The sequence below is a fragment of the Triturus cristatus genome, chromosome 7, assembly GCF_964204655.1.
Source record: "Triturus cristatus chromosome 7, aTriCri1.1, whole genome shotgun sequence".
Taxonomy (NCBI): Eukaryota; Metazoa; Chordata; class Amphibia; order Caudata; family Salamandridae; genus Triturus; species Triturus cristatus.
The window spans coordinates 168,215,000-168,241,110 of record NC_140590.1 but is presented as its reverse complement, the minus strand read 5'-3'; the positions used below and the strand labels follow the sequence as shown (position 1 = coordinate 168,241,110).

The window sequence follows — 26,111 nt, the reverse complement described above, 5'->3', positions numbered from 1 at the left end:
TATTTTCCTCACTGTGCACTGAGGATTGATACCAACCATAGAATATCTGTCTTGGCTTTTACCAATAAAGGCATTCCATGCCCTCATTTTATTTTTTCCACCATGTTTTTTATGTTTAGCATAGAACAACTTTGCATTTTATTTTGGGACCTATTAGAACGAGCTGTATGTATGAAATAGTATTATTGCAAGAAACCAACTGCACTGCTTAGTACAACAATCATTGTAGCACAACCTATATCCTTGAAATGTCAGCACTTGCTGAACTGATGTCTCCTAGTTCTCAGCAAAGGAGATGAATTCGCAATAAATAAAACAGGACTCATGCACTGTGTCCTGGTCATGTTTTATTTGTTTCTTACATCATCTTTTAATTAATTTCTTTACTAGTTTGACTGTTCTTTATTTTCATGCTTGACGGGTATCTCTTGACTGTGACAGATAAGCATAAAAAGATATTTAAGAAGTAGTATTGAGAGGGGACAAAGCCAGTGATTTTAAACGAGGACAGTATTCACCCAAATGCAAACTAAAAATACAAACTATTTAACCTAGAAAGTGAAAAGGAAAAAGTCCCGGGAATCAAATTATTAAACTTCAGCGATATGTTGTTGTGTTACCTACAGGTAAATGTTTTTACTGTATGATGTGCAGTGGCTCTTGGATGTGGGATGCGTATTATTGCTATTTTTATTTTGTGATTGGGACTTCACATGAGTGGGCACCAGTTTAAGGTTACTTTGAAGATTATGTTAAGTATGGAACACCACAGAATCAAAGGCACGTTTAGTGGCTAAACCATTAATCCAAAAAGGTGCTAGCTCAACTATGCTGACCTGTGCCACTATAATATTTTTCAGGCTCTTACAAGTAGGCCATACTATTCAAGAAACATAAACCGCAAACGTTAAGGTGTATCAACTTGTTTTTGTCTTCTTTTAAAAAAACACCAAGGCTAGGACCAATTAGGTTCAGGCTAGGAAGCCAACAAGCAATGGATCTGTCTTGAGGAGTGTGCATCACCCAGGGTGGGCGCTAGATAAGACGGAAACATGTTGACTATGACATCATAGGGACTCATAAGCTAGTCCATAGTGCCGTTGCGTTTTAAAATCATATAAAAGAGAGGTAAAAATAAAGCAACATAATCTAAACCCATCCTGACTAATTTTTTTACCAAATGTCCCACTTAGTAATCCCGGACATAGTTGAAATTGAGAATTGCAGCAATTGTCTACTAAGTTCATAGCCAAGACCAGGATATAGTGTTGCGAGTTTCATTTGTAGACACTTCATTTAACACTGGGGCAGCCCATGCACCAGAAGTACAGTAGTGGTTAAAAGGAACTTGATGGCGAAGTAGATCACTTAATGTGGGTCAAGGGTAACACAGTTATTAACACAGTTATAAATAACAGAGCAGTACTTGGAAAGGGTTATATAACTGTCAGAAATGGGGTGCCTAGCTAGAAGAGGCATGCCTCTGAAGTGGGGATTTTTTCAAAGAAGGTTCTTTGAAGTGCAAAGAGCTAATTTCATCCCAGCCCCAGACTCCCAGTAGGCAGCACTCAGCCCTTAGTGTTCGAACAAGACACTGCCTATTCAGGTGTAAGTGCCAGCTTACCCCTCACTTCCTGCCCAAGAAAAGCCTCCAAAATGCAGATGAGTATTCAGACACACCTAACCGTCCTGTGTTTGTGGCTGTCTAGAGGAAATGCGCAAAGTGTAGCTGTCAACCACCCTTGATGTATTTAGGAGTCAGGCTGCAGTGACACAGAGCAGTGAGAGCATACAAATGTTAACTTTCTAAATGTGTCATTATTAAAACAGTAATGTGAAATCCAACTTTACCAGATAAGAGGATTTATCATGAGGATTTATCATAACCATTCCAAAGTTATAAAACATGAGTCATCATTTCAATCAGGAAATACAACTAAAAAGTGTATTAAGAAATTCTCAATGTTAAACTGTGAGAGCAGTAGGCCTCACAGTAGTGAAAAACGAATGTAGGTGTTTTTCATTCCAGGACATAGAAAACATAAACGCACCTGTCCTACCTGTTAGTTACACAGCGCACTGCTTGATGGGTTACCTATTGCCTACCTTACATGTGACTTGTGTGTGATGAAAGGGGAGGTTTAGGCTTGGCAAAGGGTTTTTAAATGCCAGGTCAAAGTGCCAGCAAACTGTGCACACAGGCCCTGCAATGGCGGGCCTGATTGAGGTTTGAAAGGCTAATTGTGTGGGTGGCACAATCAGTGCTGCAGGCCCCCTAGTAGCACTTACGATGCAGGCCCTGGGTATATGGTAATCCACTCTACAAGCGACTTACAAGTAACCTAAATATGCCCATTGTTTATCTGCCAATATTTCCATATTGAGGAAACAAGCACATGCACGTTGGCCTTGGTCAGCAGAGGTAGAGTGCTCCGAGTCCTAAGGCCAATAAAAAGAATCAGCAAGCAGAGGAGGTAAGCAGGCAAACTATTTGGGGCAAGACCACCCTAAGGATAACTGGTCTAATAATAACTAACATATATAACTATAGTTCTTAAGTCTAACTGAGGTGTGCACATCCCATATTTCTCGGAGAAGCCTCTAGTACTTTTTGCTGTATATATCAGCGGTTATAAACTTTCCATCGGAAACAAATGGGTATTTCATTAGCAATGATTTAATGTACTGTACCCCAATGGAATGTCCTAGTATGTTAGTTAAAGCCAATCGGTCTGTATATGGTAGTAGCACTGTGCTGTTTTCCCATCAAAATGTTTTTTTAGCTCAAAGGTCACTATGCAGTGCTTTTGATGAGACATTACAACAGAAACACCTAAATGATAAGCACATGCCATTAGCACTATTGCTTTTTTAAAATTACATTCCAGGATAAGTGGTTAGAATACTACATGGTAAGCTAGACATATCATAAAACACAGAAAAAATGATAATATAAAAATGAATTTACCACTAGTGGGTCTTCCTGGCTCTTCAATGGCAGGCTGCTTTGGAAAACCAATAATCACTAGTCCAAAGGGCATACCAGGAGCTTCCACCACATGGGTGGTAGGCTCGTTGCCAAAATCATATATTGCTATGGAGTACTGAGTCCCAGGGATTGGTTTCCACTCAATATTAGAAAGTGATTTTCCATCGAAGGTAATTAGAGGCACTGCAGATGTTTTTACTATGAGGATTGCCCGATTCTTTTCCAAAGTGGGGTTACTTGGAAATATATACTTGGGGCCATAGTTTGATTCGTTTGGAATGTTGAGTAAGTAGCTTTCATATAACCTGTCTCCAATTTTCTTTGCTGTGCTGTGATATGTCACTTGGACTGGTTTATCGGCTGTGATGAAGATAGTGGTGAATTCTGGTATTCCAATCTGGGTTACCTCTCCCGCCTTCAAGGTCTGGCTTTGCTTGTGGTCTCCTACTTGAAACTGTATATTAGTAGGCTGGGACGCGACAACAAACACCATGTCAGTATTTCCCGGATTTGCCAATGAAGGGAAGAAGAAATCTTGCCCCCATTGGGTGACTGGATTCAGCGGAGTAGAGACTTGGTAGGATGGCGTGACTGACTCAGGGCTGCTATAGCCACTGAATACTGTAATGGGTTTTGTGGCTATGATTCTGGTGCCTGACAAATTGTCTTTGCTTTCCACATGCATTACCTCAAAAGGTTTGAGGGAGACAGTGATTTTACGTCCTGGTTTGTAAGTTTGCCCTTCATAAACCACAGTTCCAGTCAGGTAGATGTCAACATTGTTTGGTTTTTGGAAGTTGACAATTGAAAATTCTTTATCATCATCGCCTGATTTCCCAGGAGGTGTCAGCACATAATACTCAACTCCCTCTTGTTGCAAAGGAACAGGTTTAATGGTCTCAACACGGGAGCCTATGTAGATTAGAACTGTGAGTGATATTGGAGTGTCCGATGTAATGATGAATGGGGCAGTTCCAGTCTGTTTTAGCAGCATCCCAGGAGGAATATTTATTGTGATGGTGGTCGTCTGCCCCTTTTGTAGGGTCACCTCTTTCTTTAATTTGGCTGGTTCATAAATGATGGTGACAGTTGTTGGCTGTTGGGCCGTGACTTGGATCTCAAACTTCACAGGATTCTTCTCATCATGGATTGTTGGGGTGGGAAAAACAAAGTCGGTCCCCACAGGGCCTGGTGACTTTCCATCTAGAAGAAAAAGATCACATCATCACTGGCCCATCCCTCTGAATCCTAAACTATATAAAGTATGATTTACCAGGCAACCTAATTAGAGAAACAAAAAAGGGATTTATAAATGAGTGACGGAAATTCAGCTACCTCTACTTAATCTGGGCTGCACTTGAGTCCAAAGTTATTTTCCTCACTGTGCACTGAGGATTGATACCAACCATAGAATATCTGTCTTGGCTTTTACCAATAAAGGCATTCCATGCCCTCATTTTATTTTTTCCACCATGGTTTTTATGTTTAGCATAGAACAACTTTGCATTTTATTTTGGGACCTATTAGAACGAGCTGTATGTATGAAATAGTATTATTGCAAGAAACCAACTGCACTGCTTAGTACAACAATCATTGTAGCACAACCTATATCCTTGAAATGTCAGCACTTGCTGAACTGATGTCTCCTAGTTCTCAGCAAAGGAGATGAATTCGCAATAAATAAAACAGGACTCATGCACTGTGTCCTGGTCATGTTTTATTTGTTTCTTACATCATCTTTTAATTAATTTCTTTACTAGTTTGACTGTTCTTTATTTTCATGCTTGACGGGTATCTCTTGACTGTGACAGATAAGCATAAAAAGATATTTAAGAAGTAGTATTGAGAGGGGACAAAGCCAGTGATTTTAAACGAGGACAGTATTCACCCAAATGCAAACTAAAAATACAAACTATTTAACCTAGAAAGTGAAAAGGAAAAAGTCCCGGGAATCAAATTATTAAACTTCAGCGATATGTTGTTGTGTTACCTACAGGTAAATGTTTTTACTGTATGATGTGCAGTGGCTCTTGGATGTGGGATGCGTATTATTGCTATTTTTATTTTGTGATTGGGACTTCACATGAGTGGGCACCAGTTTAAGATTACTTTGAAGATTATGTTAAGTATGGAACACCACAGAATCAAAGGCACGTTTAATGGCTAAACCATTAATCCAAAAAGGTGCTAGCTCAACTATGCTGACCTGTGCCACTATAATATTTTTCAGGCTCTTACAAGTAGGCCATACTATTCAAGAAACATAAACCGCAAACGTTAAGGTGTATCAACTTGTTTTTGTCTTCTTTTAAAAAAACACCAAGGCTAGGACCAATTAGGTTCAGGCTAGGAAGCCAACAAGCAATGGATCTGTCTTGAGGAGTGTGCATCACCCAGGGTGGGCGCTAGATAAGACGGAAACATGTTGACTATGACATCATAGGGACTCATAAGCTAGTCCATAGTGCTGTTGCGTTTTAAAATCATATAAAAGAGAGGTAAAAATAAAGGAACATAATCTAAACCCATCCTGACTAATTTTTTTACCAAATGTCCCACTTAGTAATCCCGGACATAGTTGAAATTGAGAATTGCAGCATTTGTCTACTAAGTTCATAGCCAAGACCAGGATATAGTGTTGCGAGTTTCATTTGTAGACACTTCAATTAACACTGGGGCAGCCCATGCACCAGAAGTACAGTAGTGGTTAAAAGGAACTTGATGGCGAAGTAGATCACTTAATGTGGGTCAAGGGTAACACAGTTATTAACACAGTTATAAATAACAGAGCAGTACTTGGAAAGGGTTATATAACTGTCAGAAATGGGGTGCCTAGCTAGAAGAGGCATGCCTCTGAAGTGGGGATTTTTTCAAAGAAGGTTCTTTGAAGTGCAAAGAGCTAATTTCATCCCAGCCCCAGACTCCCAGTAGGCAGCACTCAGCCCTTAGTGTTCGAACAAGACACTGCCTATTCAGGTGTAAGTGCCAGCTTACCCCTCACTTCCTGCCCAAGAAAAGCCTCCAAAATGCAGATGAGTATTCAGACACACCTAACCGTCCTGTGTTTGTGGCTGTCTAGAGGAAATGCGCAAAGTGTAGCTGTCAACCACCCTTGATGTATTTAGGAGTCAGGCTGCAGTGACACAGAGCAGTGAGAGCATACAAATGTTAACTTTCTAAATGTGTCATTATTAAAACAGTAATGTGAAATCCAACTTTACCAGATAAGAGGATTTATCATGAGGATTTATCATAACCATTCCAAAGTTATAAAACATGAGTCATCATTTCAATCAGGAAATACAACTAAAAAGTGTATTAAGAAATTCTCAATGTTAAACTGTGAGAGCAGTAGGCCTCACAGTAGCGAAAAACGAATGTAGGTGTTTTTCATTCCAGGACATAGAAAACATAAACGCACCTGTCCTACCTGTTAGTTACACAGCGCACTGCTTGATGGGTTACCTATTGCCTACCTTACATGTGACTTGTGTGTGATGAAAGGGGAGGTTTAGGCTTGGCAAAGGGTTTTTAAATGCCAGGTCAAAGTGCCAGCAAACTGCGCACACAGGCCCTGCAATGGCGGGCCTGATTGAGGTTTGAAAGGCTAATTGTGTGGGTGGCACAATCAGTGCTGCAGGCCCCCTAGTAGCACTTACGGTGCAGGCCCTGGGTATATGGTAATCCACTCTACAAGCGACTTACAAGTAACCTAAATATGCCCATTGTTTATCTGCCAATATTTCCATATTGAGGAAACAAGCACATGCACGTTGGCCTTGGTCAGCAGAGGTAGAGTGCTCCGAGTCCTAAGGCCAATAAAAAGAATCAGCAAGCAGAGGAGGTAAGCAGGCAAACTATTTGGGGCAAGACCACCCTAAGGATAACTGGTCTAATAATAACTAACATATATAACTATAGTTCTTAAGTCTAACTGAGGTGTGCACATCCCATATTTCTCGGAGAAGCCTCTAGTACTTTTTGCTGTATATATCAGCGGTTATAAACTTTCCATCGGAAACAAATGGGTATTTCATTAGCAATGATTTAATGTACTGTACCCCAATGGAATGTCCTAGTATGTTAGTTAAAGCCAATCGGTCTGTATATGGTAGTAGCACTGTGCTGTTTTCCCATCAAAATGTTTTTTTAGCTCAAAGGTCACTATGCAGTGCTTTTGATGAGACATTACAACAGAAACACCTAAATGATAAGCACACGCCATTAGCACTATTGCTTTTTTAAAATTACATTCCAGGATAAGTGGTTAGAATACTACATGGTAAGCTAGACATATCATAAAACACAGAAAAAATGATAATATAAAAATGAATTTACCACTAGTGGGTCTTCCTGGCTCTTCAATGGCAGGCTGCTTTGGAAAACCAATAATCACTAGTCCAAAGGGCATACCAGGAGCTTCCACCACATGGGTGGTAGGCTCGTTGCCAAAATCATATATTGCTATGGAGTACTGAGTCCCAGGGATTGGTTTCCACTCAATATTAGAAAGTGATTTTCCATCGAAGGTAATTAGAGGCACTGCAGATGTTTTTACTATGAGGATTGCCCGATTCTTTTCCAAAGTGGGGTTACTTGGAAATATATACTTGGGGCCATAGTTTGATTCGTTTGGAATGTTGAGTAAGTAGCTTTCATATAACCTGTCTCCAATTTTCTTTGCTGTGCTGTGATATGTCACTTGGACTGGTTTATCGGCTGTGATGAAGATAGTGGTGAATTCTGGTATTCCAATCTGGGTTACCTCTCCCGCCTTCAAGGTCTGGCTTTGCCTGTGGTCTCCTACTTGAAACTGTATATTAGTAGGCTGGGACGCGACAACAAACACCATGTCAGTATTTCCCGGATTTGCCAATGAAGGGAAGAAGAAATCTTGCCCCCATTGGGTGACTGGATTCAGCGGAGTAGAGACTTGGTAGGATGGCGTGACTGACTCAGGGCTGCTATAGCCACTGAATACTGTAATGGGTTTTGTGGCTATGATTCTGGTGCCTGACAAATTGTCTTTGCTTTCCACATGCATTACCTCAAAAGGTTTGAGGGAGACAGTGATTTTACGTCCTGGTTTGTAAGTTTGCCCTTCATAAACCACAGTTCCAGTCAGGTAGATGTCAACATTGTTTGGTTTTTGGAAGTTGACAATTGAAAATTCTTTATCATCATCGCCTGATTTCCCAGGAGGTGTCAGCACATAATACTCAACTCCCTCTTGTTGCAAAGGAACAGGTTTAATGGTCTCAACACGGGAGCCTATGTAGATTAGAACTGTGAGTGATATTGGAGTGTCCGATGTAATGATGAATGGGGCAGTTCCAGTCTGTTTTAGCAGCATCCCAGGAGGAATATTTATTGTGATGGTGGTCGTCTGCCCCTTTTGTAGGGTCACCTCTTTCTTTAATTTGGCTGGTTCATAGATGATGGTGACAGTTGTTGGCTGTTGGGCCGTGACTTGGATCTCAAACTTCACAGGATTCTTCTCATCATGGATTGTTGGGGTGGGAAAAACAAAGTCGGTCCCCACAGGGCCTGGTGACTTTCCATCTAGAAGAAAAAGATCACATCATCACTGGCCCATCCCTCTGAATCCTAAACTATATAAAGTATGATTTACCAGGCAACCTAATTAGAGAAACAAAAAAGGGATGTATAAATGAGTGACGGAAATTCAGCTACCTCTACTTAATCTGGGCTGCACTTGAGTCCAAAGTTATTTTCCTCACTGTGCACTGAGGATTGATACCAACCATAGAATATCTGTCTTGGCTTTTACCAATAAAGGCATTCCATGCCCTCATTTTATTTTTTCCACCATGGTTTTTATGTTTAGCATAGAACAACTTTGCATTTTATTTTGGGACCTATTAGAACGAGCTGTATGTATGAAATAGTATTATTGCAAGAAACCAACTGCACTGCTTAGTACAACAATCATTGTAGCACAACCTATATCCTTGAAATGTCAGCACTTGCTGAACTGATGTCTCCTAGTTCTCAGCAAAGGAGATGAATTCGCAATAAATAAAACAGGACTCATGCACTGTGTCCTGGTCAAGTTTTATTTGTTTCTTACATCATCTTTTAATTAATTTCTTTACTAGTTTGACTGTTCTTTATTTTCATGCTTGACGGGTATCTCTTGACTGTGACAGATAAGCATAAAAAGATATTTAAGAAGTAGTATTGAGAGGGGACAAAGCCAGTGATTTTAAACGAGGACAGTATTCACCCAAATGCAAACTAAAAATACAAACTATTTAACCTAGAAAGTGAAAAGGAAAAAGTCCCGGGAATCAAATTATTAAACTTCAGCGATATGTTGTTGTGTTACCTACAGGTAAATGTTTTTACTGTATGATGTGCAGTGGCTCTTGGATGTGGGATGCGTATTATTGCTATTTTTATTTTGTGATTGGGACTTCACATGAGTGGGCACCAGTTTAAGATTACTTTGAAGATTATGTTAAGTATGGAACACCACAGAATCAAAGGCACGTTTAATGGCTAAACCATTAATCCAAAAAGGTGCTAGCTCAACTATGCTGACCTGTGCCACTATAATATTTTTCAGGCTCTTACAAGTAGGCCATACTATTCAAGAAACATAAACCGCAAACGTTAAGGTGTATCAACTTGTTTTTGTCTTCTTTTAAAAAAACACCAAGGCTAGGACCAATTAGGTTCAGGCTAGGAAGCCAACAAGCAATGGATCTGTCTTGAGGAGTGTGCATCACCCAGGGTGGGCGCTAGATAAGACGGAAACATGTTGACTATGACATCATAGGGACTCATAAGCTAGTCCATAGTGCCGTTGCGTTTTAAAATCATATAAAAGAGAGGTAAAAATAAAGGAACATAATCTAAACCCATCCTGACTAATTTTTTTACCAAATGTCCCACTTAGTAATCCCGGACATAGTTGAAATTGAGAATTGCAGCATTTGTCTACTAAGTTCATAGCCAAGACCAGGATATAGTGTTGCGAGTTTCATTTGTAGACACTTCAATTAACACTGGGGCAGCCCATGCACCAGAAGTACAGTAGCGGTTAAAAGGAACTTGATGGCGAAGTAGATCACTTAATGTGGGTCAAGGGTAACACAGTTATTAACACAGTTATAAATAACAGAGCAGTACTTGGAAAGGGTTATATAACTGTCAGAAATGGGGTGCCTAGCTAGAAGAGGCATGCCTCTGAAGTGGGGATTTTTTCAAAGAAGGTTCTTTGAAGTGCAAAGAGCTAATTTCATCCCAGCCCCAGACTCCCAGTAGGCAGCACTCAGCCCTTAGTGTTCGAACAAGACACTGCCTATTCAGGTGTAAGTGCCAGCTTACCCCTCACTTCTTGCCCAAGAAAAGCCTCCAAAATGCAGATGAGTATTCAGACACACCTAACCGTCCTGTGTTTGTGGCTGTCTAGAGGAAATGCGCAAAGTGTAGCTGTCAACCACCCTTGATGTATTTAGGAGTCAGGCTGCAGTGACACAGAGCAGTGAGAGCATACAAATGTTAACTTTCTAAATGTGTCATTATTAAAACAGTAATGTGAAATCCAACTTTACCAGATAAGAGGATTTATCATGAGGATTTATCATAACCATTCCAAAGTTATAAAACATGAGTCATCATTTCAATCAGGAAATACAACTAAAAAGTGTATTAAGAAATTCTCAATGTTAAACTGTGAGAGCAGTAGGCCTCACAGTAGCGAAAAACGAATGTAGGTGTTTTTCATTCGAGGACATAGAAAACATAAACGCACCTGTCCTACCTGTTAGTTACACAGCGCACTGCTTGATGGGTTACCTATTGCCTACCTTACATGTGACTTGTGTGTGATGAAAGGGGAGGTTTAGGCTTGGCAAAGGGTTTTTAAATGCCAGGTCAAAGTGCCAGCAAACTGCGCACACAGGCCCTGCAATGGCGGGCCTGATTGAGGTTTGAAAGGCTAATTGTGTGGGTGGCACAATCAGTGCTGCAGGCCCCCTAGTAGCACTTACGGTGCAGGCCCTGGGTATATGGTAATCCACTCTACAAGCGACTTACAAGTAACCTAAATATGCCCATTGTTTATCTGCCAATATTTCCATATTGAGGAAACAAGCACATGCACGTTGGCCTTGGTCAGCAGAGGTAGAGTGCTCCGAGTCCTAAGGCCAATAAAAAGAATCAGCAAGCAGAGGAGGTAAGCAGGCAAACTATTTGGGGCAAGACCACCCTAAGGATAACTGGTCTAATAATAACTAACATATATAACTATAGTTCTTAAGTCTAACTGAGGTGTGCACATCCCATATTTCTCGGAGAAGCCTCTAGTACTTTTTGCTGTATATATCAGCGGTTATAAACTTTCCATCGGAAACAAATGGGTATTTCATTAGCAATGATTTAATGTACTGTACCCCAATGGAATGTCCTAGTATGTTAGTTAAAGCCAATCGGTCTGTATATGGTAGTAGCACTGTGCTGTTTTCCCATCAAAATGTTTTTTTAGCTCAAAGGTCACTATGCAGTGCTTTTGATGAGACATTACAACAGAAACACCTAAATGATAAGCACACGCCATTAGCACTATTGCTTTTTTAAAATTACATTCCAGGATAAGTGGTTAGAATATGGTAAGCTAGACATATCATAAAACACAGAAAAAATGATAATATAAAAATGAATTTACCACTAGTGGGTCTTCCTGGCTCTTCAATGGCAGGCTGCTTTGGAAAACCAATAATCACTAGTCCAAAGGGCATACCAGGAGCTTCCACCACATGGGTGGTAGGCTCGTTGCCAAAATCATATATTGCTATGGAGTACTGAGTCCCAGGGATTGGTTTCCACTCAATATTAGAAAGTGATTTTCCATCGAAGGTAATTAGAGGCACTGCAGATGTTTTTACTATGAGGATTGCCCGATTCTTTTCCAAAGTGGGGTTACTTGGAAATATATACTTGGGGCCATAATTTGATTCGTCTGGAATGTTGAGTAAGTAGCTTTCATATAACCTGTCTCCAATTTTCTTTGCTGTGCTGTGATATGTCACTTGGACTGGTTTATCGGCTGTGATGAAGATAGTGGTGAATTCTGGTATTCCAATCTGGGTTACCTCTCCCGCCTTCAAGGTCTGGCTTTGCTTGTGGTCTCCTACTTGAAACTGTATATTAGTAGGCTGGGACGCGACAACAAACACCATGTCAGTATTTCCCGGATTTGCCAATGAAGGGAAGAAGAAATCTTGCCCCCATTGGGTGACTGGATTCAGCGGAGTAGAGACTTGGTAGGATGGCGTGACTGACTCAGGGCTGCTATAGCCACTGAATACTGTAATGGGTTTTGTGGCTATGATTCTGGTGCCTGACAAATTGTCTTTGCTTTCCACATGCATTACCTCAAAAGGTTTGAGGGAGACAGTGATTTTACGTCCTGGTTTGTAAGTTTGCCCTTCATAAACCACAGTTCCAGTCAGGTAGATGTCAACATTGTTTGGTTTTTGGAAGTTGACAATTGAAAATTCTTTATCATCATCGCCTGATTTCCCAGGAGGTGTCAGCACATAATACTCAACTCCCTCTTGTTGCAAAGGAACAGGTTTAATGGTCTCAACACGGGAGCCTATGTAGATTAGAACTGTGAGTGATATTGGAGTGTCCGATGTAATGATGAATGGGGCAGTTCCAGTCTGTTTTAGCAGCATCCCAGGAGGAATATTTATTGTGATGGTGGTCGTCTGCCCCTTTTGTAGGGTCACCTCTTTCTTTAATTTGGCTGGTTCATAGATGATGGTGACAGTTGTTGGCTGTTGGGCCGTGACTTGGATCTCAAACTTCACAGGATTCTTCTCATCATGGATTGATGGGGTGGGAAAAACAAAGTCGGTCCCCACAGGGCCTGGTGACTTTCCATCTAGAAGAAAAAGATCACATCATCACTGGCTCATCCCTCTGAATCCTAAACTATATAAAGTATGATTTACCAGGCAACCTAATTAGAGAAACAAAAAAGGGATGTATAAATGAGTGACGGAAATTCAGCTACCTCTACTTAATCTGGGCTGCACTTGAGTCCAAAGTTATTTTCCTCACTGTGCACTGAGGATTGATACCAACCATAGAATATCTGTCTTGGCTTTTACCAATAAAGGCTTTCCATGCCCTCATTTTATTTTTTCCACCATGTTTTTTATGTTTAGCATAGAACAACTTTGCATTTTATTTTGGGACCTATTAGAACGAGCTGTATGTATGAAATAGTATTATTGCAAGAAACCAACTGCACTGCTTAGTACAACAATCATCGTAGCACAACCTATATCCTTGAAATGTCAGCACTTGCTGAACTGATGTCTCCTAGTTCTCAGCAAAGGAGATGAATTCGCAATAAATAAAACAGGACTCATGCACTGTGTCCTGGTCATGTTTTATTTGTTTCTTACATCATCTTTTAATTAATTTCTTTACTAGTTTGACTGTTCTTTATTGTCATGCTTGACGGGTATCTCTTGACTGTGACAGATAAGCATAAAAAGATATTTAAGAAGTAGTATTGAGAGGGGACAAAGCCAGTGATTTTAAACGAGGACAGTATTCACCCAAATGCAAACTAAAAATACAAACTATTTAACCTAGAAAGTGAAAAGGAAAAAGTCCCGGGAATCAAATTATTAAACTTCAGCGATATGTTGTTGTGTTACCTACAGGTAAATGTTTTTACTGTATGATGTGCAGTGGCTCTTGGATGTGGGATGCGTATTATTGCTATTTTTATTTTGTGATTGGGACTTCACATGAGTGGGCACCAGTTTAAGATTACTTTGAAGATTATGTTAAGTATGGAACACCACAGAATCAAAGGCACGTTTAATGGCTAAACCATTAATCCAAAAAGGTGCTAGCTCAACTATGCTGACCTGTGCCACTATAATATTTTTCAGGCTCTTACAAGTAGGCCATACTTTTCAAGAAACATAAACCGCAAACGTTAAGGTGTATCAACTTGTTTTTGTCTTCTTTTAAAAAAACACCAAGGCTAGGACCAATTAGGTTCAGGCTAGGAAGCCAACAAGCAATGGATCTGTCTTGAGGAGTGTGCATCACCCAGGGTGGGCGCTAGATAAGACGGAAACATGTTGACTATGACATCATAGGGACTCATAAGCTAGTCCATAGTGCTGTTGCGTTTTAAAATCATATAAAAGAGAGGTAAAAATAAAGGAACATAATCTAAACCCATCCTGACTAATTTTTTTACCAAATGTCCCACTTAGTAATCCCGGACATAGTTGAAATTGAGAATTGCAGCATTTGTCTACTAAGTTCATAGCCAAGACCAGGATATAGTGTTGCGAGTTTCATTTGTAGACACTTCAATTAACACTGGGGCAGCCCATGCACCAGAAGTACAGTAGTGGTTAAAAGGAACTTGATGGCGAAGTAGATCACTTAATGTGGGTCAAGGGTAACACAGTTATTAACACAGTTATAAATAACAGAGCAGTACTTGGAAAGGGTTATATAACTGTCAGAAATGGGGTGCCTAGCTAGAAGAGGCATGCCTCTGAAGTGGGGATTTTTTCAAAGAAGGTTCTTTGAAGTGCAAAGAGCTAATTTCATCCCAGCCCCAGACTCCCAGTAGGCAGCACTCAGCCCTTAGTGTTCGAACAAGACACTGCCTATTCAGGTGTAAGTGCCAGCTTACCCCTCACTTCCTGCCCAAGAAAAGCCTCCAAAATGCAGATGAGTATTCAGACACACCTAACCGTCCTGTGTTTGTGGCTGTCTAGAGGAAATGCGCAAAGTGTAGCTGTCAACCACCCTTGATGTATTTAGGAGTCAGGCTGCAGTGACACAGAGCAGTGAGAGCATACAAATGTTAACTTTCTAAATGTGTCATTATTAAAACAGTAATGTGAAATCCAACTTTACCAGATAAGAGGATTTATCATGAGGATTTATCATAACCATTCCAAAGTTATAAAACATGAGTCATCATTTCAATCAGGAAATACAACTAAAAAGTGTATTAAGAAATTCTCAATGTTAAACTGTGAGAGCAGTAGGCCTCACAGTAGCGAAAAACGAATGTAGGTGTTTTTCATTCCAGGACATAGAAAACATAAACGCACCTGTCCTACCTGTTAGTTACACAGCGCACTGCTTGATGGGTTACCTATTGCCTACCTTACATGTGACTTGTGTGTGATGAAAGGGGAGGTTTAGGCTTGGCAAAGGGTTTTTAAATGCCAGGTCAAAGTGCCAGCAAACTGCGCACACAGGCCCTGCAATGGCGGGCCTGATTGAGGTTTGAAAGGCTAATTGTGTGGGTGGCACAATCAGTGCTGCAGGCCCCCTAGTAGCACTTACGGTGCAGGCCCTGGGTATATGGTAATCCACTCTACAAGCGACTTACAAGTAACCTAAATATGCCCATTGTTTATCTGCCAATATTTCCATATTGAGGAAACAAGCACATGCACGTTGGCCTTGGTCAGCAGAGGTAGAGTGCTCCGAGTCCTAAGGCCAATAAAAAGAATCAGCAAGCAGAGGAGGTAAGCAGGCAAACTATTTGGGGCAAGACCACCCTAAGGATAACTGGTCTAATAATAACTAACATATATAACTATAGTTCTTAAGTCTAACTGAGGTGTGCACATCCCATATTTCTCGGAGAAGCCTCTAGTACTTTTTGCTGTATATATCAGCGGTTATAAACTTTCCATCGGAAACAAATGGGTATTTCATTAGCAATGATTTAATGTACTGTACCCCAATGGAATGTCCTAGTATGTTAGTTAAAGCCAATCGGTCTGTATATGGTAGTAGCACTGTGCTGTTTTCCCATCAAAATGTTTTTTTAGCTCAAAGGTCACTATGCAGTGCTTTTGATGAGACATTACAACAGAAACACCTAAATGATAAGCACACGCCATTAGCACTATTGCTTTTTTAAAATTACATTCCAGGATAAGTGGTTAGAATACTACATGGTAAGCTAGACATATCATAAAACACAGAAAAAATGATAATATAAAAATGAATTTACCACTAGTGGGTCTTCCTGGCTCTTCAATGGCAGGCTGCTTTGGAAAACCAATAATCACTAGTCCAAAGGGCATACCAGGAGCTTCCACCACATGGGTGGTAGGCTCGTTGCCAAAATCATATATTGCTATGGAGTACTGAGTCCCAGGGATTGGTTTCCACTCAATATTAGAAAGTGATTTTCCATCGAAGGTAATTAGAGGCACTGCAGATGTTTTTACTATGAGGATTGCCCGATTCTTTTCCAAAGTGGGGTTACTTGGAAATATATACTTGGGGCCATAATTTGATTCGTCTGGAATGTTGAGTAAGTAGCTTTCATATAACCTGTCTCCAATTTTCTTTGCTGTGCTGTGATATGTCACTTGGACTGGTTTATCGGCTGTGATGAAGATAGTGGTGAATTCTGGTATTCCAATCTGGGTTACCTCTCCCGCCTTCAAGGTCTGGCTTTGCCTGTGGTCTCCTACTTGAAACTGTATATTAGTAGGCTGGGACGCGACAACAAACACCATGTCAGTATTTCCCGGATTTGCCAATGAAGGGAAGAAGAAATCTTGCCCCCATTGGGTGACTGGATTCAGCGGAGTAGAGACTTGGTAGGATGGCGTGACTGACTCAGGGCTGCTATAGCCACTGAATACTGTAATGGGTTTTGTGGCTATGATTCTGGTGCCTGACAAATTGTCTTTGCTTTCTACATGCATTACCTCAAAAGGTTTGAGGGAGACAGTGATTTTACGTCCTGGTTTGTAAGTTTGCCCTTCATAAACCACAGTTCCAGTCAGGTAGATGTCAACATTGTTTGGTTTTTGGAAGTTGACAATTAAAAATTCTTTATCATCATCGCCTGATTTCCCAGGAGGTGTCAGCACATAATACTCAACTCCCTCTTGTTGCAAAGGAACAGGTTTAATGGTCTCAACACGGGAGCCTATGTAGATTAGAACTGTGAGTGATATTGGAGTGTCCGATGTAATGATGAATGGGGCAGTTCCAGTCTGTTTTAGCAGCATCCCAGGAGGAATATTTATTGTGATGGTGGTCGTCTGCCCCTTTTGTAGGGTCACCTCTTTCTTTAATTTGGCTGGTTCATAAATGATGGTGACAGTTGTTGGCTGTTGGGCCGTGACTTGGATCTCAAACTTCACAGGATTCTTCTCATCATGGATTGTTGGGGTGGGAAAAACAAAGTCGGTCCCCACAGGGCCTGGTGACTTTCCATCTAGAAGAAAAAGATCACATCATCACTGGCCCATCCCTCTGAATCCTAAACTATATAAAGTATGATTTACCAGGCAACCTAATTAGAGAAACAAAAAAGGGATTTATAAATGAGTGATGGAAATTCAGCTACCTCTACTTAATCTGGGCTGCACTTGAGTCCAAAGTTATTTTCCTCACTGTGCACTGAGGATTGATACCAACCATAGAATATCTGTCTTGGCTTTTACCAATAAAGGCATTCCATGCCCTCATTTTATTTTTTCCACCATGTTTTTTATGTTTAGCATAGTACAACTTTGCATTTTATTTTGGGACCTATTAGAACGAGCAGTATGTATGAAATAGTATTATTGCAAGAAACCAACTGCACTGCTTAGTACAACAATCATTGTAGCACAACCTATATCCTTGAAATGTCAGCACTTGCTGAACTGATGTCTCCTAGTTCTCAGCAAAGGAGATGAATTCGCAATAAATAAAACAGGACTCATGCACTGTGTCCTGGTCATGTTTTATTTGTTTCTTACATCATCTTTTAATTAATTTCTTTACTAGTTTGACTGTTCTTTATTTTCATGCTTGACGGGTATCTCTTGACTGTGACAGATAAGCATAAAAAGATATTTAAGAAGTAGTATTGAGAGGGGACAAAGCCAGTGATTTTAAACGAGGACAGTATTCACCCAAATGCAAACTAAAAATACAAACTATTTAACCTAGAAATTGAAAAGGAAAAAGTCCCGGGAATCAAATTATTAAACTTCAGCGATATGTTGTTGTGTTACCTACAGGTAAATGTTTTTACTGTATGATGTGCAGTGGCTCTTGGATGTGGGATGCGTATTATTGCTATTTTTATTTTGTGATTGGGACTTCACATGAGTGGGCACCAGTTTAAGATTACTTTGAAGATTATGTTAAGTATGGAACACCACAGAATCAAAGGCACGTTTAATGGCTAAACCATTAATCCAAAAAGGTGCTAGCTCAACTATGCTGACCTGTGCCACTATAATATTTTTCAGGCTCTTACAAGTAGGCCATACTATTCAAGAAACATAAACCGCAAACGTTAAGGTGTATCAACTTGTTTTTGTCTTCTTTTAAAAAAACACCAAGGCTAGGACCAATTAGGTTCAGGCTAGGAAGCCAACAAGCAATGGATCTGTCTTGAGGAGTGTGCATCACCCAGGGTGGGCGCTAGATAAGACGGAAACATGTTGACTATGACATCATAGGGACTCATAAGCTAGTCCATAGTGCCGTTGCGTTTTAAAATCATATAAAAGAGAGGTAAAAATAAAGGAACATAATCTAAACCCATCCTGACTAATTTTTTTACCAAATGTCCCACTTAGTAATCCCGGACATAGTTGAAATTGAGAATTGCAGCATTTGTCTACTAAGTTCATAGCCAAGACCAGGATATAGTGTTGCGAGTTTCATTTGTAGACACTTCAATTAACACTGGGGCAGCCCATGCACCAGAAGTACAGTAGCGGTTAAAAGGAACTTGATGGCGAAGTAGATCACTTAATGTGGGTCAAGGGTAACACAGTTATTAACACAGTTATAAATAACAGAGCAGTACTTGGAAAGGGTTATATAACTGTCAGAAATGGGGTGCCTAGCTAGAAGAGGCATGCCTCTGAAGTGGGGATTTTTTCAAAGAAGGTTCTTTGAAGTGCAAAGAGCTAATTTCATCCCAGCCCCAGACTCCCAGTAGGCAGCACTCAGCCCTTAGTGTTCGAACAAGACACTGCCTATTCAGGTGTAAGTGCCAGCTTACCCCTCACTTCCTGCCCAAGAAAAGCCTCCAAAATGCAGATGAGTATTCAGACACACCTAACCGTCCTGTGTTTGTGGCTGTCTAGAGGAAATGCGCAAAGTGTAGCTGTCAACCACCCTTGATGTATTTAGGAGTCAGGCTGCAGTGACACAGAGCAGTGAGAGCATACAAATGTTAACTTTCTAAATGTGTCATTATTAAAACAGTAATGTGAAATCCAACTTTACCAGATAAGAGGATTTATCATGAGGATTTATCATAACCATTCCAAAGTTATAAAACATGAGTCATCATTTCAATCAGGAAATACAACTAAAAAGTGTATTAAGAAATTCTCAATGTTAAACTGTGAGAGCAGTAGGCCTCACAGTAGCGAAAAACGAATGTAGGTGTTTTTCATTCGAGGACATAGAAAACATAAACGCACCTGTCCTACCTGTTAGTTACACAGCGCACTGCTTGATGGGTTACCTATTGCCTACCTTACATGTGACTTGTGTGTGATGAAAGGGGAGGTTTAGGCTTGGCAAAGGGTTTTTAAATGCCAGGTCAAAGTGCCAGCAAACTGCGCACACAGGCCCTGCAATGGCGGGCCTGATTGAGGTTTGAAAGGCTAATTGTGTGGGTGGCACAATCAGTGCTGCAGGCCCCCTAGTAGCACTTACGGTGCAGGCCCTGGGTATATGGTAATCCACTCTACAAGCGACTTACAAGTAACCTAAATATGCCCATTGTTTATCTGCCAATATTTCCATATTGAGGAAACAAGCACATGCACGTTGGCCTTGGTCAGCAGAGGTAGAGTGCTCCGAGTCCTAAGGCCAATAAAAAGAATCAGCAAGCAGAGGAGGTAAGCAGGCAAACTATTTGGGGCAAGACCACCCTAAGGATAACTGGTCTAATAATAACTAACATATATAACTATAGTTCTTAAGTCTAACTGAGGTGTGCACATCCCATATTTCTCGGAGAAGCCTCTAGTACTTTTTGCTGTATATATCAGCGGTTATAAACTTTCCATCGGAAACAAATGGGTATTTCATTAGCAATGATTTAATGTACTGTACCCCAATGGAATGTCCTAGTATGTTAGTTAAAGCCAATCGGTCTGTATATGGTAGTAGCACTGTGCTGTTTTCCCATCAAAATGTTTTTTTAGCTCAAAGGTCACTATGCAGTGCTTTTGATGAGACATTACAACAGAAACACCTAAATGATAAGCACACGCCATTAGCACTATTGCTTTTTTAAAATTACATTCCAGGATAAGTGGTTAGAATACTACATGGTAAGCTAGACATATCATAAAACACAGAAAAAATGATAATATAAAAATGAATTTACCACTAGTGGGTCTTCCTGGCTCTTCAATGGCAGGCTGCTTTGGAAAACCAATAATCACTAGTCCAAAGGGCATACCAGGAGCTTCCACCACATGGGTGGTAGGCTCGTTGCCAAAATCATATATTGCTATGGAGTACTGAGTCCCAGGGATTGGTTTCCACTCAATATTAGAAAGTGATTTTCCATCGAAGGTAATTAGAGGCACTGCAGATGTTTTTACTATGAGGATTGCCCGATTCTTTTCCAAAGTGGGGTTACTTGGAAATATATACTTGGGGCCATAATTTGATTCGTTTGGAATGTTGAGTAAGTAGCTTTCATATAACCTGTCTCCAATTTTCTTTGCTGTGCTGTGATATGTCACTTGGACTGGTTTATCGGCTGTGATGAAGATAGTGGTGAATTCTGGTATTCCAATCTGGGTTACCTCTCCCGCCTTCAAGGTCTGGCTTTGCCTGTGGTCTCCTACTTGAAACTGTATATTAGTAGGCTGGGACGCGACAACAAACACCATGTCAGTATTTCCCGGATTTGCCAATGAAGGGAAGAAGAAATCTTGCCCCCATTGGGTGACTGGATTCAGCGGAGTAGAGACTTGGTAGGATGGCGTGACTGACTCAGGGCTGCTATAGCCACTGAATACTGTAATGGGTTTTGTGGCTATGATTCTGGTGCCTGACAAATTGTCTTTGCTTTCCACATGCATTACCTCAAAAGGTTTGAGGGAGACAGTGATTTTACGTCCTGGTTTGTAAGTTTGCCCTTCATAAACCACAGTTCCAGTCAGGTAGATGTCAACATTGTTTGGTTTTTGGAAGTTGACAATTGAAAATTCTTTATCATCATCGCCTGATTTCCCAGGAGGTGTCAGCACATAATACTCAACTCCCTCTTGTTGCAAAGGAACAGGTTTAATGGTCTCAACACGGGAGCCTATGTAGATTAGAACTGTGAGTGATATTGGAGTGTCCGATGTAATGATGAATGGGGCAGTTCCAGTCTGTTTTAGCAGCATCCCAGGAGGAATATTTATTGTGATGGTGGTCGTCTGCCCCTTTTGTAGGGTCACCTCTTTCTTTAATTTGGCTGGTTCATAAATGATGGTGACAGTTGTTGGCTGTTGGGCCGTGACTTGGATCTCAAACTTCACAGGATTCTTCTCATCATGGATTGTTGGGGTGGGAAAAACAAAGTCGGTCCCCACAGGGCCTGGTGACTTTCCATCTAGAAGAAAAAGATCACATCATCACTGGCCCATCCCTCTGAATCCTAAACTATATAAAGTATGATTTACCAGGCAACCTAATTAGAGAAACAAAAAAGGGATGTATAAATGAGTGACGGAAATTCAGCTACCTCTACTTAATCTGGGCTGCACTTGAGTCCAAAGTTATTTTCCTCACTGTGCACTGAGGATTGATACCAACCATAGAATATCTGTCTTGGCTTTTACCAATAAAGGCATTCCATGCCCTCATTTTATTTTTTCCACCATGGTTTTTATGTTTAGCATAGAACAACTTTGCATTTTATTTTGGGACCTATTAGAACGAGCTGTATGTATGAAATAGTATTATTGCAAGAAACCAACTGCACTGCTTAGTACAACAATCATTGTAGCACAACCTATATCCTTGAAATGTCAGCACTTGCTGAACTGATGTCTCCTAGTTCTCAGCAAAGGAGATGAATTCGCAATAAATAAAACAGGACTCATGCACTGTGTCCTGGTCATGTTTTATTTGTTTCTTACATCATCTTTTAATTAATTTCTTTACTAGTTTGACTGTTCTTTATTTTCATGCTTGACGGGTATCTCTTGACTGTGACAGATAAGCATAAAAAGATATTTAAGAAGTAGTATTGAGAGGGGACAAAGCCAGTGATTTTAAACGAGGACAGTATTCACCCAAATGCAAACTAAAAATACAAACTATTTAACCTAGAAAGTGAAAAGGAAAAAGTCCCGGGAATCAAATTATTAAACTTCAGCGATATGTTGTTGTGTTACCTATAGGTAAATGTTTTTACTGTATGATGTGCAGTGGCTCTTGGATGTGGGATGCGTATTATTGCTATTTTTATTTTGTGATTGGGACTTCACATGAGTGGGCACCAGTTTAAGATTACTTTGAAGATTATGTTAAGTATGGAACACCACAGAATCAAAGGCACGTTTAATGGCTAAACCATTAATCCAAAAAGGTGCTAGCTCAACTATGCTGACCTGTGCCACTATAATATTTTTCAGGCTCTTACAAGTAGGCCATACTATTCAAGAAACATAAACCGCAAACGTTAAGGTGTATCAACTTGTTTTTGTCTTCTTTTAAAAAAACACCAAGGCTAGGACCAATTAGGTTCAGGCTAGGAAGCCAACAAGCAATGGATCTGTCTTGAGGAGTGTGCATCACCCAGGGTGGGCGCTAGATAAGACGGAAACATGTTGACTATGACATCATAGGGACTCATAAGCTAGTCCATAGTGCCGTTGCGTTTTAAAATCATATAAAAGAGAGGTAAAAATAAAGGAACATAATCTAAACCCATCCTGACTAATTTGTTTACCAAATGTCCCACTTAGTAATCCCGGACATAGTTGAAATTGAGAATTGCAGCATTTGTCTACTAAGTTCATAGCCAAGACCAGGATATAGTGTTGCGAGTTTCATTTGTAGACACTTCAATTAACACTGGGGCAGCCCATGCACCAGAAGTACAGTAGCGGTTAAAAGGAACTTGATGGCGAAGTAGATCACTTAATGTGGGTCAAGGGTAACACAGTTATTAACACAGTTATAAATAACAGAGCAGTACTTGGAAAGGGTTATATAACTGTCAGAAATGGGGTGCCTAGCTAGAAGAGGCATGCCTCTGAAGTGGGGATTTTTTCAAAGAAGGTTCTTTGAAGTGCAAAGAGCTAATTTCATCCCAGCCCCAGACTCCCAGTAGGCAGCACTCAGCCCTTAGTGTTCGAACAAGACACTGCCTATTCAGGTGTAAGTGCCAGCTTACCCCTCACTTCTTGCCCAAGAAAAGCCTCCAAAATGCAGATGAGTATTCAGACACACCTAACCGTCCTGTGTTTGTAGCTGTCTAGAGGAAATGCGCAAAGTGTAGCTGTCAACCACCCTTGATGTATTTAGGAGTCAGGCTGCAGTGACACAGAGCAGTGAGAGCATACAAATGTTAACTTTCTAAATGTGTCATTATTAAAACAGTAATGTGAAATCCAACTTTACCAGATAAGAGGATTTATCATGAGGATTTATCATAACCATTCCAAAGTTATAAAACATGAGTCATCATTTCAATCAGGAAATACAACTAAAAAGTGTATTAAGAAATTCTCAATGTTAAACTGTGAGAGCAGTAGGCCTCACAGTAGCGAAAAACGAATGTAGGTGTTTTTCATTCGAGGACATAGAAAACATAAACGCACCTGTCCTACCTGTTAGTTACACAGCGCACTGCTTGATGGGTTACCTATTGCCTACCTTACATGTGACTTGTGTGTGATGAAAGGGGAGGTTTAGGCTTGGCAAAGGGTTTTTAAATGCCAGGTCAAAGTGCCAGCAAACTGCGCACACAGGCCCTGCAATGGCGGGCCTGATTGAGGTTTGAAAGGCTAATTGTGTGGGTGGCACAATCAGTGCTGCAGGCCCCCTAGTAGCACTTACGGTGCAGGCCCTGGGTATATGGTAATCCACTCTACAAGCGACTTACAAGTAACCTAAATATGCCCATTGTTTATCTGCCAATATTTCCATATTGAGGAAACAAGCACATGCACGTTGGCCTTGGTCAGCAGAGGTAGAGTGCTCCGAGTCCTAAGGCCAATAAAAAGAATCAGCAAGCAGAGGAGGTAAGCAGGCAAACTATTTGGGGCAAGACCACCCTAAGGATAACTGGTCTAATAATAACTAACATATATAACTATAGTTCTTAAGTCTAACTGAGGTGTGCACATCCCATATTTCTCGGAGAAGCCTCTAGTACTTTTTGCTGTATATATCAGCGGTTATAAACTTTCCATCGGAAACAAATGGGTATTTCATTAGCAATGATTTAATGTACTGTACCCCAATGGAATGTCCTAGTATGTTAGTTAAAGCCAATCGGTCTGTATATGGTAGTAGCACTGTGCTGTTTTCCCATCAAAATGTTTTTTTAGCTCAAAGGTCACTATGCAGTGCTTTTGATGAGACATTACAACAGAAACACCTAAATGATAAGCACACGCCATTAGCACTATTGCTTTTCTAAAATTACATTCCAGGATAAGTGGTTAGAATACTACATGGTAAGCTAGACATATCATAAAACACAGAAAAAATGATAATATAAAAATGAATTTACCACTAGTGGGTCTTCCTGGCTCTTCAATGGCAGGCTGCTTTGGAAAACCAATAATCACTAGTCCAAAGGGCATACCAGGAGCTTCCACCACATGGGTGGTAGGCTCGTTGCCAAAATCATATATTGCTATGGAGTACTGAGTCCCAGGGATTGGTTTCCACTCAATATTAGAAAGTGATTTTCCATCGAAGGTAATTAGAGGCACTGCAGATGTTTTTACTATGAGGATTGCCCGATTCTTTTCCAAAGTGGGGTTACTTGGAAATATATACTTGGGGCCATAATTTGATTCGTCTGGAATGTTGAGTAAGTAGCTTTCATATAACCTGTCTCCAATTTTCTTTGCTGTGCTGTGATATGTCACTTGGACTGGTTTATCGGCTGTGATGAAGATAGTGGTGAATTCTGGTATTCCAATCTGGGTTACCTCTCCCGCCTTCAAGGTCTGGCTTTGCTTGTGGTCTCCTACTTGAAACTGTATATTAGTAGGCTGGGACGCGACAACAAACACCATGTCAGTATTTCCCGGATTTGCCAATGAAGGGAAGAAGAAATCTTGCCCCCATTGGGTGACTGGATTCAGCGGAGTAGAGACTTGGTAGGATGGCGTGACTGACTCAGGGCTGCTATAGCCACTGAATACTGTAATGGGTTTTGTGGCTATGATTCTGGTGCCTGACAAATTGTCTTTGCTTTCCACATGCATTACCTCAAAAGGTTTGAGGGAGACAGTGATTTTACGTCCTGGTTTGTAAGTTTGCCCTTCATAAACCACAGTTCCAGTCAGATAGATGTCAACATTGTTTGGTTTTTGGAAGTTGACAATTGAAAATTCTTTATCATCATCGCCTGATTTCCCAGGAGGTGTCAGCACATAATACTCAACTCCCTCTTGTTGCAAAGGAACAGGTTTAATGGTCTCAACACGGGAGCCTATGTAGATTAGAACTGTGAGTGATATTGGAGTGTCCGATGTAATGATGAATGGGGCAGTTCCAGTCTGTTTTAGCAGCATCCCAGGAGGAATATTTATTGTGATGGTGGTCGTCTGCCCCTTTTGTAGGGTCACCTCTTTCTTTAATTTGGCTGGTTCATAGATGATGGTGACAGTTGTTGGCTGTTGGGCCGTGACTTGGATCTCAAACTTCACAGGATTCTTCTCATCATGGATTGATGGGGTGGGAAAAACAAAGTCGGTCCCCACAGGGCCTGGTGACTTTCCATCTAGAAGAAAAAGATCACATCATCACTGGCCCATCCCTCTGAATCCTAAACTATATAAAGTATGATTTACCAGGCAACCTAATTAGAGAAACAAAAAAGGGATGTATAAATGAGTGACGGAAATTCAGC

The 26,111-nt window shown here is 40.6% G+C and overlaps 1 protein-coding gene across 1 annotated transcript in view; it reads right to left on the bottom strand.

The window, feature by feature from the left end:
- Window positions 1-26,111, bottom strand: part of LOC146809134 (uncharacterized) — a 277,381-nt gene that overhangs the window by 19,263 nt on the left and 232,007 nt on the right. Inside the window, exons 26-31 of the mRNA XM_085615949.1 lie at window positions 24,759-25,982; window positions 20,400-21,623; window positions 16,041-17,264; window positions 11,682-12,905; window positions 7,328-8,551; window positions 2,969-4,192 (exon numbers count right to left, since the gene is read on the bottom strand). Of these exons, the coding sequence (XP_085472075.1) occupies window positions 2,969-4,192; window positions 7,328-8,551; window positions 11,682-12,905; window positions 16,041-17,264; window positions 20,400-21,623; window positions 24,759-25,982 (7,344 nt within the window). The remainder of the gene's footprint in view (window positions 1-2,968; window positions 4,193-7,327; window positions 8,552-11,681; window positions 12,906-16,040; window positions 17,265-20,399; window positions 21,624-24,758; window positions 25,983-26,111) is intronic.